Here is a 13,875-nt window from a genome sequence, read left to right as displayed (position 1 = left end):
TTTTCGAAAAAAAGTGTTTTTTCAAAAAATCACTAAGTTATTAAATACTTTAATATATAATATTTACATATTCTGTATTCTTTTAATGAGCTTAATATGAATCTGTTTTTATTTTTTTAAAAAAACTGTATTTTGACCGGGGACGCGTAGGGACGCGTAGTTTAGCCAGAAAATTTTTTTTTTATTAATACCATTTTCTGAATGTCCTTGAAAAGCTAAACATGAATCTGCTTTTATTTTTTAAAAAAAACGGTTTTTTGACCGGGGACGCGTAGTGTTTCCGAAAAAGTGTTTTTTCAAAAAATCACTAAGTTATTAAATACTTTTATATATAATATTTACATATTCTGTATTCTTTTAATGAGCTAAATATGAATCTGTTTTTATTTTTTAAAAAAAACTGTATTTTGACAGGGGACGCGTAGGGACGCGTAGTTTAGCCAAAAAAAAATTTTTTTATTAATATCTTTTTCTGAATCTCCTTGAAAAGCTAAACATGAATCTGCTTTTATTTTAAAAAAAAAACGGTTTTTTGACCGGGGATGCGTAGTGTTTTTGAAAAAAAAAGTGTTTTTTAAAAAAATCACTAAGTTATAAAATAGTTTAAAATATAATATTTACATATTCTGTATTCTTTTAATGAGCTAAATATGAATCTGTTTTGATTTTTTTAAAAAAAATGTATTTTGAACGGGGACGCGTAGTTTAGCCAAAAAAAATTATTTTATTAATACCATTTTCTGAATCTCCTTGAAAAGCTAAACATGTATCTGCTTTTTTTTTTTATAAAAAACGGTTTTTTGACCGGGGACGCGTAGTGTTTTTGAAAAAAAAAGTGTTTTTTAAAAAAATCACTAAGTTATAAAATAGTTAAAAATATAATATTTACATATTCTGTATTCTTTTAATGAGCTAAATATGAATCTGTTTTGATTTTTTAAAAAAATTGTATTTTGACTGGGAACGCGTAGGGACGCGTAGTTTAGCCAAAAAAAATTTTTTTATTAATACCATTTTCTGAATGTCCTTGAAAAGCTAAACATGAATCTGCTTTTATTTTTTAAAAAAAACGGTTTTTTGACCGGGGACGCGTAGTGTTTTTGAAAAAAAAGTGTTTTTTAAAAAAATCACTAAGTTATAAAATAGTTTAAAATATAATATTTACATATTCTGTATTCTTTTAATGAGCTAAATATGAATCTGTTTTGATTTTTTTAAAAAAACTGTATTTTGAACGGGGACGCGTAGTTTAGCCAAAAAAATTTATTTTATTAATACCATTTTCTGAATGTCCTTGAAAAGCTAAACATGAATCTGCTTTTATTTTTTAAAAAAAACAGTTTTTTGACCGGGGACGCGTAGTGTTTTCCAAAAAAAAATATTTTTTCCAAAAATCACTAAGTTATTAAATACTTTAATATATAATATTTACATATTCTGTATTCTTTTAATGAGCTAAATATGAATCCGTTTTTATTTTTTTAAAAAAACTGTATTTTGACCGGGGGCGCGTAGTTTAGCCAAAAAAAATTTTTTTTATTAATACCTTTTTCTAAATCTCCTTGAAAAGCTAAACATGAATCTGCTTTTATTTTAAAAAAAAACGATTTTTTGACCGGGGACGCGTAGTGTTTTTAAAAAAAAAGTGTTTTTTTAAAAAATCACTAAGTTATAAAATAGTTTAAAATATAATATTTACATATTCTGTATTCTTTTAATGAGCTAAATATGAATCTGTTTTGATTTTTTTAAAAAAACTGTATTTTGAACGGGGACGCGTAGTTTAGCCAAAAAAATTTATTTTATTAATACCATTTTCTGAATGTCCTTGAAAAGCTAAACATGTATCTGCTTTTTTTTTAAAAAAAAAACGGTATTTTGACCGGGGACGCGTAGTGTTTTTGAAAAAAAAAGTGTTTTTTAAAAAAATCACTAAGTTATAAAATAGTTTAAAATATAATATTTACATATTCTGTATTCTTTTAATGAGCTAAATATGAATCTGTTTTGATTTTTTAAAAAAATTGTATTTTGACCGGGGACGCGTAGTGTTTTCCAAAAAAAAGTGTTTTTTCCAAAAATCACTAAGTTATTAAATACTTTAATATATAATATTTACATATTCTGTATTCTTTTAATGAGCTAAATATGAATCCGTTTTTATTTTTTTAAAAAAACTGTATTTTGACCGGGGGCGCGTAGTTTAGCCAAAAAAATTTTTTTTTATTAATACCTTTTTCTGAATCTCCTTGAAAAGCTAAACATGTATCTGCTTATATTTTTTTAAAAAAACGGTTTTTTGACCGGGGACGCGTAGTGTTTTTTAAAAAAATCACTAAGTTATAAAATACTTTAAAATATAATATTTACATATTCTGTATTCTTTTATTGAGTTAAATATGAATCTGTTTTTATTTTTTTAAAAAAACTGTATTTTGACCGGGGACGCGTAGGGACGCGTAGCTTAGCCAAAAAAAATTTTTTTTATTAATACCTTTTTCTGAATCTCCTTGAATAGCTAAACATGAATCTGCTTTTATTTTTAAAAAAAAACGGTTTTTTGACCGGGGACGCGTAGTGTTTTCCAAAAAAAAAGTGTTTTTTCCAAAAATCACTAAGTTATTAAATACTTTAATATATAATTTTTACATATTCTGTATTCTAATAATGAGCTAAATATGAATCTCTTTTTATTTTTTAAAAAAACTGTATTTTGACCGGGGACGCGTAGGGACGCGTAGTTTAGCCAAAAAAAAATTTTTTTTATTAATACCTTTTTCTGAATCTCCTTGAAAAGCTAAACATGAATCTGCTTTTATTTTAAAAAAAAAACGGTTTTTTGACCGAGGACCCGTAGTGTTTTTGAAAAAAAAAGTGTTTTTTAAAAAAATCACTAAGTTATTAAATACTTTAATATATAATATTTACATATTCTGTATTCTTTTAATGAGCTAAATATGAATCTGTTTTTATTTTTAATAAAAAACTGTATTTTGACAAGGGACGCGTAGGGACGCGTAGGGACGCGTAGTTTAACCAAAAAAAAATTTTTTTTATTAATACCTTTTTCTAAATCTCCTTGAAAAGCTAAACATGAATCTGCTTTTATTTTAAAAAAAAACGATTTTTTGACCGGGGACGCGTAGTGTTTTTAAAAAAAAAGTGTTTTTTTAAAAAATCACTAAGTTATAAAATAGTTTAAAATATAATATTTACATATTCTGTATTCTTTTAATGAGCTAAATATGAATCTGTTTTGATTTTTTTAAAAAAACTGTATTTTGAACGGGGACGCGTAGTTTAGCCAAAAAAATTTATTTTATTAATACCATTTTCTGAATGTCCTTGAAAAGCTAAACATGTATCTGCTTTTTTTTTAAAAAAAAACGGTATTTTGACCGGGGACGCGTAGTGTTTTTGAAAAAAAAAGTGTTTTTTAAAAAAATCACTAAGTTATAAAATAGTTTAAAATATAATATTTACATATTCTGTATTCTTTTAATGAGCTAAATATGAATCTGTTTTGATTTTTTAAAAAAATTGTATTTTGACCAGGGACGCGTAGTGTTTTCCGAAAAAAAGTGTTTTTTCCAAAAATCACTAAGTTATTAAATACTTTAATATATAATATTTACATATTCTGTATTCTTTTAATGAGCTAAATATGAATCCGTTTTTATTTTTTTAAAAAAACTGTATTTTGACCGGGGGCGCGTAGTTTAGACCAAAAAAAATTTTTTTTTATTAATACCTTTTTCTGAATCTCCTTGAAAAGCTAAACATGTATCTGCTTTTTTTTTAAAAAAAAAACGTTTTTTTGACCGGGGACGCGTAGTGTTTTTGAAAAAAAAAAGTGTATATTAAAAAAATCACTAAGTTATAAAATAGTTTAAAATATAATATTTACATATTCTGAATTCTTTTAATGAGCTAAATATGAATCTGTTTTGATTTTTTTAAAAAAATTTTGACTGGGGACGCGTAGTTTAGCCAAAAAATTTTTTTTTTATTAATACCATTTTCTGAATGTCCTTGAAAAGCTAAACATGAATCTGCTTTTATTTTTTAAAAAAAACGATTTTTTGACCGGGGACGCGTAGTGTTTTTAAAAAAAAAGTGTTTTTTTAAAAAATCACTAAGTTATAAAATAGTTTAAAATATAATATTTACATATTCTGTATTCTTTTAATGAGCTAAATATGAATCTGTTTTGATTTTTTTAAAAAAACTGTATTTTGAACGGGGACGCGTAGTTTAGCCAAAAAAATTTATTTTATTAATACCATTTTCTGAATGTCCTTGAAAAGCTAAACATGTATCTGCCTTTTTTTTTTAAAAAAAACGGTATTTTGACCGGAGACGCGTAGTGTTTTTGAAAAAAAAAAGTGTTTTTTAAAAAAATCACTAAGTTATAAAATAGTTTAAAATATAATATTTACATATTCTGTATTCTTTTAATGAGCTAAATATGAATCTGTTTTGATTTTTTAAAAAAATTGTATTTTGACTGGGGACGCGTAGTTTTGCCAAAAAATTTTTTTTTATTAATACCATTTTCTGAATGTCCTTGAAAAGCTAAACATGAATCTGCTTTTATTTTTAAAAAAAAACAGTTTTTTGACCGGGGACGCGTAGTGTTTTCCAAAAAAAAATATTTTTTCCAAAAATCACTAAGTTATTAAATACTTTAATATATAATATTTACATATTCTGTATTCTTTTAATGAGCTAAATATGAATCCGTTTTTATTTTTTTAAAAAAACTGTATTTTGACCGGGGGCGCGTAGTTTAGCCAAAAAAAATTTTTTTTATTAATACCTTTTTCTGAATCTCCTTGAAAAGCTAAACATGTATCTGCTTATATTTTTTTAAAAAAACGGTTTTTTGACCGGGGACGCGTAGTGTTTTTTAAAAAAATCACTAAGTTATAAAATAGTTTAAAATATAATATTTACAAATTCTGTATTCTTTTAATGAGCTAAATATGAATCTGTTTTGATTTTTTTAAAAAAACTGTATTTTGACCGGGGACGCGTAGTTTAGCCAAAAAAAATTATTTTTTTTAATTATTTTTATTAATACCATTTTCTGAATCTCCTTGAAAAGCTAAACATGAATCTGCTTTTATTTTTAAGAAAAACAGTTTTTTGACCGGGGACGCGTAGTGTTTTTGAAAAAAAAAAGTGTTTTTTGAAAAATCACTAAGTTATAAAATACTTTAAAATATAATATTTACATATTCTGTATTCTTTTATTGAGTTAAATATGAATCTGTTTTTATTTTTTTAAAAAAACTGTATTTTGACCGGGGACGCGTAGGGACGCGTAGCTTAGCCAAAAAAAATTTTTTTTATTAATACCTTTTTCTGAATCTCCTTGAATAGCTAAACATGAATCTGCTTTTATTTTTAAAAAAAAACGGTTTTTTGACCGGGGACGCGTAGTGTTTTTGAAAAAAAAAGTGTTTTTTAAAAAAATCACTAAGTTATAAAATAGTTTAAAATATAATATTTACATATTCTGTATTCTTTTAATGAGCTAAATATGAATCTGTTTTGATTTTTTTAAAAAAAACTGTATTTTGAACGGGGACGCGTAGTTTAGCCAAAAAAATTTTTTTTATTAATACCATTTTCTGAATCTCCTTGAAAAGCTAAACATGAATCTGCTTTTATTAAAAAAAAAAAAACGGTTTTTTGACCGGGGACGCGTAGTGTTTTCGAAAAAAAAAGTGTTTTTTCCAAAAATCACTAAGTTATTAAATACTTTAATATATAATATTTACATATTCTGTATTCTTTTAATGAGCTAAATATGAATCTGTTTTGATTTTTTAAAAAAAACTGTATTTTGACCGGGGTAGCGTAGGGACGTGTAGTTTAGCCAAAAAAAAATTTTTTCGAAAAAATTTTTTTTTTAAATTTTTTTATTAATACCATTTTCTGAATCTCCTTGAAAAGCTAAACATGAATCTGCTTTTATATTTTAAAAAAAACAGTTTTTTGACCGGGGACGCGTAGTGTTTTCGAAAAAAAGTGTTTTTTCAAAAATTACTAAGTTATTAAATACTTTTATATATAATATTTACATATTCTGTATTCTTTTAATGAGCTAAATATGAATCTGTTTTTATTTTTTAAAAAAAACTATATTTTGACCGGGGGCGCGTAGTTTAGCCAAAAAATTTTTTTTTTATTAATACCTTTTTCTGAATCTCCTTGAAAAGCTTAACATGTATCTGCTTTTTTTTTAAAAAAAAAAAGTTTTTTTGACCGGGGACGCGTAGTGTTTTTGAAAAAAAAAGTGTATTTTAAAAAAATCACTAAGTTATAAAATAGTTTAAAATATAATATTTACATATTCTGAATTCTTTTAATGAGCTAAATATGAATCTGTTTTGATTTTTTTAAAAAAACTGTATTTTGACTGGGGACGCGTAGTTTAGCCAAAAAAATTTTTTTTATTAATACCATTTTCTGAATGTCCTTGAAAAGCTAAACATGAATCTGCTTTTATTTTTTAAAAAAAACGGTTTTTTGACCGGGAACGCGTAGTGTTTTCGAAAAAAAAAGTGTTTTTTCCAAAAATCACTAAGTTATTAAATACTTTAATATATAATATTTACATATTCTGTATTCGTTTAATGAGCTAAATATTAATCTGTTTTGATTTTTTTAAAAAAACTGTATTTTGACCGGGGACGCGTAGGGACGCGTAGTTTAGCCAAAAAAAAAATTTTCGAAAATTTTTTTTTTTAAATTTTTTTTTTAATACCATTTTCTGAATCTCCTTGAAAAGCTAAAAATGAATCTGCTTTTATTTTAAAAAAAAACGGTTTTTTGACCGGGGTCGCGTAGTGTTTTCGAAAAAGTGTTTTTTCAAAAAATCACTAAGTTATTAAATACTTTAATATATAATATTTACATATTCTGTATTCTTTTAATGAGCTAAATATGAATCTGTTTTTATTTTTTAAAAAAAACTGTATTTTGACCGGGGACGCGTAGGGACGCGTAGTTTAGCCAAAAAAAATTTTTTTTATTAATACCTTTTTCTGAATCTCCTTGAAAAGCTAAACATGAATCTGCTTTTATTTTAAAAAAAAAACGGTTTTTTGACCGGGGACGCGTAGTGTTTTTGAAAAAAAAAAGTGTTTTTTAAAAAAATCACTAAGTTATAAAATAGTTAAAAATATAATATTTACATATTCTGTATTCTTTTAATGAGCTAAATATGAATCTGTTATTATTTTTTAAAAAAAACTGTATTTTGACCGGGGACGCGTAGGGACTCGTAGTTTAGCCAAAAAAAAAATTTTTTTTAATTTTTTTTTTTTAATTTTTTATTAATACCATTTTCTGAATCTCCTTGAAAAGCTAAACATGAATCTGCTTTTATTTTTTCTTTTTTATTAATACCATTTTCTGAATCTCCTTGAAAAGCTAAACATGAATCTGCTTTTATTTTTTAAAAAAAACGGTTTTTTGACCGGGAACGCGTAGTGTTTTCGAAAAAAAAAGTGTTTTTTCCAAAAATCACTAAGTTATTAAATACTTTAATATATAATATTTACATATTCTGTATTCGTTTAATGAGCTAAATATTAATCTGTTTTGATTTTTTTAAAAAAACTGTATTTTGACCGGGGACGCGTAGGGACGCGTAGTTTAGCCAAAAAAAAAATTTTCGAAAATTTTTTTTTTAATACCATTTTCTGAATCTCCTTGAAAAGCTAAAAATGAATCTGCTTTTATTTTAAAAAAAAACGGTTTTTTGACCGGGGTCGCGTAGTGTTTTCGAAAAAGTGTTTTTTCAAAAAATCACTAAGCTATTAAATACTTTAATATATAATATTTACATATTCTGTATTCTTTTAATGAGCTAAATATGAATCTGTTTTTATTTTTTAAAAAAAACTGTATTTTGACCGGGGACGCGTAGGGACGCGTAGTTTAGCCAAAAAAAATTTTTTTTATTAATACCTTTTTCTGAATCTCCTTGAAAAGCTAAACATGAATCTGCTTTTATTTTAAAAAAAAAACGGTTTTTTGACCGGGGACGCGTAGTGTTTTTGAAAAAAAAAAGTGTTTTTTAAAAAAATCACTAAGTTATAAAATAGTTAAAAATATAATATTTACATATTCTGTATTCTTTTAATGAGCTAAATATGAATCTGTTTTGATTTTTTTAAAAAAACTGTATTTTGAACGGGGACGAGTAGTTTAGCCAAAAAAAATTTATTTATTAATACCATTTTCTGAATCTCCTTGAAAAGCTAAACATGAATCTGCTTTTATTTTTAAAAAAAAACGGTTTTTTGACCAGGGACGTGTAGTGTTTTTGAAAAAAAAGTGTTTTTTAAAAAAATTACTAAGTTATAAAATAGTTTAAAATATAATATTTACATATTCTGTATTCTTTTAATGAGCTAAATATGAATCTGTTTTCATTTTTTTAAAAAAACTGTATTTTGAACGGGGACGCGTAGTTTAGCCAAAAAAATTTTTTTTATTAATACCATTTTCTGAATCTCCTTGAAAAGCTAAACATGAATCTGCTTTTATTTTTAAAAAAAACTATTTTTTGACCGGTGACGCGTAGTGTTTTCGAAAAAAAAAGTGTTTTTTCCAAAAATCACTAAGTTATTAAATACTTTAAAATATAATATTTACATATTCTGTATTCTTTTAATGAGCTAAATATGAATCTGTTTTGATTTTTTAAAAAAAACTGTATTTTGACCGGGGTAGCGTAGGGACGTGTAGTTTAGCCAAAAAAAATTTTTTTCGAAAAAAATTTTTTTTTAAATTTATTTTATTAATACCATTTTCTGAATCTCCTTGAAAAGCTAAACATGAATCTGCTTTTATATTTAAAAAAAAACAGTTTTTTGACCGGGGACGCGTAGTGTTTTCGAAAAAAAGTGTTTTTTCAAAAAATCACTAAGTTATTAAATACTTTAATATATAATATTTACATATTCTGTATTCTTTTAATGAGCTAAATATGAATCTGTTTTTATTTTTTAAAAAAAACTGTATTTTGACCGGGGGCGTGTAGTTTAGCCAAAAAAAAATTTTTTTTTTAATTTTTTTTATTAATACCATTTTCTGAATCTCCTTGAAAAGCTAAACATGAATCTGCTTTTATTTTTAAGAAAAACTGTTTTTTGACCGGGGACGCGTAGTGTTTTTGAAAAAAAAAGTGTTTTTTGAAAAAATCACTAAGTTATAAAATACTTTAAAACATAATATTTACATATTCTGTATTCTTTTAATGAGTTAAATATGAATCTGTTTTTATTTTTTTTAAAAAACTGTATTTTGACCGGGGACGCCTTGGGACGCGTAGTTTATTTTTTAAAAAAATAAATTTTATTTAGTTACCATATTTTTTTTAAATTAAAAAAAACATTTTCTAACTCATATTATAAGCTTAATAAGATTTCCTATTAATAATAATAAAAATAAGTCGTTTTGACCGGGGACGCGTAGTTTTCGGGGACGCGTATTTTAGTCATTCCCTAATATTATTAGGGTTTAAATTTTTTAATAAGTTGTAAACATCCAGGAGCTCAGAGTCCCCTGGTAGATATAATATTTTCTTTTTTATATTGTACAAATCTCGATTTGTTGTGTAAACTCCTTTTTGTTGGAGGTCATATTTTATTTTAGGAATTGAGGCATCATATTCTAAACATTTAATAATGACAGCTCTTGATTCTTCAGTAATTTTACGCTGCTTCGGTAAGCGTTTGAATAAATTAGAATCTAAATTAATAATAAAATGGTATTACATTTGATAATACCCAAATCATGATTATGACCAGAATTCATTTTTGTAACCTCAAGGATATGTCTTTTTTCTTTTATTATGTGCTTAACTGAGAAACTATTTTAACAATATTTTTGCAATGTTTGGGTAAGTCGTTTTCCTTTTCCACGACTTTTAAATTTTCTTCCACCATGAATGCAGACATAACGTATGTATTTATAAATCATTGTATGAATAATTTTTTGATCAAAATTGGTAAGTTTAGTACATGTCGCTATATGGTAATTTGTATATACTATATTCTCATATCAATTTATAGCTTCCTGCAAATCATTAAATGATTCAAATTGAGCCCCAACCTATTAAATAGATTATAGAATATATATATAGATAAAAATTTTAGGTTAAAACTTTAAATAATTACATTTCAAATCAATAGTAAATATATTCTTATTGTTACCTCTAAATTTATTTGACTTGTAGAAGTTATATTGTCTAAATCAAAAAGATCAAAATTGCTTTGATGCGCATCCATAAGAATCTAGTATGATCAATGATATTGTAACTATATAAGTACAATATACTTTTAAAATTTATGAGTATCCATTTTGATTATTTCTGTTATTCAAATAAAATAATTATAAAACGAACATTTATAAACGAGAGCTTTCGTAATTTTATTTATTTATTTACATAAAAATAAATATATGACGTATTTTGGCGTGCTTGTTAATTTATGAAAAACATGAAAAAAATAGTGAAATTTTAATTTTACATGTTATAAATACATATTTTACCGTAAAAAAAATCTAAGCGTGCACTATTTTTTTCATGTTTTTCATAAATTAACAAGCACGCCAAAATACGTCATATATTTATTTTTTGGTAAATAAATAAGTAAAATTACGAAAGCTCTCGTTTATAAATGTTCGTTTTATAATTATTTTATTTGAAAAACTAAACAATTATTTAAACATTCAATATGGACATTCAATTTATATTATAAAAGTAATCGTATTTATATACACACAATATTTAAAATTTAATGAAATAGGTTATTCCTTTTACAGAACCTATTCCTTTTACAGTACCTGTTCATTTTACAGTACCTTGATAGCCAAGTATTTTTATACTCAATTTATATTATAAAAGTATATTGTTATATACTTAGTTACAATAATAATTTTATATTTAAAATTTAATGAAATAGGTTATTCCTTTTACAGTACCTGTTCATTTTACAGTACCTTGATAGCCAAGTATTTTTATACTCAATTTATATTATAAAAGAATAATTGTTAAATTTATAGTTATGCTTATACAGGCACACTGGACAGGTTAAATGTTTGCCTTTGTGCTACCCACCCTATTCAAATTTTTTACTTAAGTTGTTAGGCCCACCCTAGTTCTCTTTAAATACAAGCCCTAATCAAAAATGTATGTAGTTGAACATACAAATAAAAACTATTTGTGATATTTGGAATGGTTAAATTAAATATATTACCCCTTATTTACCATCTCTCTATTAATTCAAGATTATGATATAAATATTAGCACAAAAAAATCCAAATAATAATGATTATTAGTTTATACCCAACTCATTAATATTTTTTACCCTATATTAGATTCTTATGGATGAATATCAAAGCAATTTTGATTTAGATGAAGAATACAAGTCAAAAAAAATAGAAGTAACAATGCATATTTTTTTTAATAAGGTTATCTATTCTATATTCTATTTCATAGGTTGGGGCACAATTTGAATCATTTAATGATTTGCAAGAAGCTATAGATAAATATGAAAATCTAGTGTTTACAAATTACCATATAGCAACATGTACCAAGCTTGGTAATTTTGATGAAAACATTATTCAAACAATACAATACAAATATATACGTTATGTTTGTATACATGGAGGAAGACACATTAAAAGTCGTGGGAAAGGAAAACGACTTACCCAAACTTTACAACTAAATTTCCCAAACAGCTTTTCAGTAAAGCACATAATAATAGGGGATCTACATAGGCTAGAGGTTTCCAAAATGAATAGTGGGCATAATCATGATTTGGGTATATATATTTAAGAAATATACAATTTTTATTTATTAATTTAGATTATAATTTATTCATGCGTTTACCTAAGCAACGTAAAATAAATGATGAATCAAGATCATTAATTGTTAAGTGTTTAGAATATGATGCCTCAATTCCTAAAATTAAATATGACCTCCAACAAAAAGGAGTTTACACAACAAATCGAGATTTATATAATATAAAAAAGAAAATATTATATCAACCAGGGGACTCTGAGCTCCTGGATGTTTTTAACTTATTAAAAAATTTAAACCCTAATAATATTATAAAAATAGTTTCTGAAAACAATGCCCTTCATGGGTATATTACCAAACCCCAAATATGAAGGATTACTTTAGTGCATTTTCAGAGATTCTCCTGGTTGATGCAACTTATAAATTAAATTATTATCAAATGCCAGTATTTACTCTCTTTGTTATTGATGGCGAAGAACAAACGAGATTTGCTGCTATCTGGATAGTCAAATCTGAGAATTATTTAATTGTTAAAAATATGTGTGATTTATTTAAATCGTACAATGATAATAATAATAAAATTAAAGTAATAATTGCAGATAAGGACTTTGCTGATAGACATGCTTATAGAGTGACTGATAAAAATAAAATACTTACTAATAATATTAATCAAAATGATATCGATGGCACTAGAATTAATCATACTATCAATGAAAAAAAAATTCTATCATCTGATGAAAAATTCAGAAAAGTAAAGGATATTATGCAAAATATATCATCATTATCATCTCAGATGAATCAAAATGCATTTAACAAAATATATACATACTTAAAATATGTTTATAAAGATAGCCTACTCCTAAAATTATTGAACAATTTGAACATGCTATCAATATATTTTCCAACATCAGGATTTAAATTTAATGACATGGGTAATCATTTTTTTTAGAATTTATTAATAATTTTTTTTAATGAATTATAATATATTCTGTAAACTTTAAAAAATATATATAAAAGATGTTGAACAAAAACCAGAAAATCCACTGAAACAAGTTAGTGAAGTAGAAATCAATTTCAATAATATAAAAAATATTGAAATGCCAGAAAAATAAGTCCTGGATATTTGAAAAGACGCAAAGATGCTAAAAATATGAGAAAAGGTTTGATCTTTAAATTCATTTATATTATTTGTGAAAAGTGAAAGTGATGAAAGAAAAACACTTCAATATAATGGACAAAGAAAATAATCACAACTTTAAGCATTTGATAGATATGAAAGGTTACATATTTTATAGTTACATCTATATCACTTTTTTTTGGCTAATAGCAAATATTGTTTATATGAAAAGCAAAAAATTTTTTTATGTCTTTACAATATATTTTTTTTAGATACTAGTTTTCCCTCATCAATAAAAATTTTCACAAATAGTAAACCCTTACAAACTCTTTCTGAAAACACAGTATTTTTTTATAAATTTTATACTAATTGCATAATATATTTTCAAGATTCTACCAGTTTACATTCATCAATGCAAACATTTATAGGTTATTATATATTGTTAAACTTTATATATATATTATTTTTAGGATGTGCTAATCCTAAAAAGCACACTGCTGGCTCATCAGATAAGAATATAGTTATCCATTTGTGTAATTATGATAGACAAAAAGATTCTTTTAGTAATGAAATTACTTAATTATATTATTATCTGATGTTTTTCTTGTAGGGCCTCTATTAAATACAAATCAATTACAAAAAAAGATATTACCAGAGGATACTTCTGCAAAAACGAACAATGTACTCCACAGTTCTTCTAAATAACTTTTATTATATATACCTAATTATTTTATTTTAGTACTACCACATGGAAATAATATTAGGCCATTAAATCCTTTTAGTAATAGACCACTTTAATAATATTTAATATTTATTTCTTTAAGGAATTTTACCAAATAATATGCCCAAACTGACATTACCATTAAATAACACCACAAATGTCCCAACTTCAAATTTTTCTTTTGTGAAAGTTGGGAATATATCTACAAGCTCA

General features: G+C 24.6%; 1 protein-coding gene across 1 annotated transcript; it reads left to right on the top strand.

Annotated features, from left to right (window-relative positions):
• Positions 1 to 10,764: 10,764 nt before the first annotated feature.
• On the top strand, positions 10,765 to 13,875 carry LOC135930651 (uncharacterized). Its single transcript, XM_065467467.1, has 14 exons — positions 10,765 to 10,783; positions 10,830 to 10,896; positions 10,986 to 11,034; positions 11,401 to 11,466; positions 11,522 to 11,846; positions 11,891 to 12,575; positions 12,618 to 12,756; positions 12,842 to 12,984; positions 13,023 to 13,103; positions 13,214 to 13,284; positions 13,331 to 13,369; positions 13,412 to 13,504; positions 13,552 to 13,722; positions 13,766 to 13,875. The coding sequence occupies exons 4-6, from the start codon at positions 11,407 to 11,409 to the stop codon at positions 12,193 to 12,195; spliced, it is 690 nt and encodes a 229-aa protein (XP_065323539.1). The 5' UTR covers positions 10,765 to 10,783; positions 10,830 to 10,896; positions 10,986 to 11,034; positions 11,401 to 11,406; the 3' UTR covers positions 12,196 to 12,575; positions 12,618 to 12,756; positions 12,842 to 12,984; positions 13,023 to 13,103; positions 13,214 to 13,284; positions 13,331 to 13,369; positions 13,412 to 13,504; positions 13,552 to 13,722; positions 13,766 to 13,875.

The sequence above is a fragment of the Gordionus sp. m RMFG-2023 genome, unplaced genomic scaffold (genome assembly GCF_954871325.1).
Source record: "Gordionus sp. m RMFG-2023 unplaced genomic scaffold, tfGorSpeb1-WG-v2 contig_187, whole genome shotgun sequence".
NCBI lineage: Eukaryota > Metazoa > Nematomorpha > Gordioida > Chordodea > Parachordodidae > Gordionus > Gordionus sp. m RMFG-2023.
Note: the sequence above shows the minus strand (reverse complement) of the source record. Positions and strands in the feature narration are given on the sequence as shown.

What these genes read in the sequence shown, in the direction of transcription:
- LOC135930651 (XM_065467467.1), top strand. Translation starts at nt 11,407, where the DNA reads ATGGATGAATATCAAAGCAATTTTGATTTAGATGAAGAATACAAGTCA. An exon ending in ACAAGTCAAAAAAAATAGAA is followed by an intron (nt 11,467 to 11,521) that starts GTAACAATGCAT and finishes TCTATTTCATAG; the next exon opens with GTTGGGGCACAATTTGAATC. An exon ending in TGGGCATAATCATGATTTGG is followed by an intron (nt 11,847 to 11,890) that starts GTATATATATTT and finishes TTATTAATTTAG; the next exon opens with ATTATAATTTATTCATGCGT.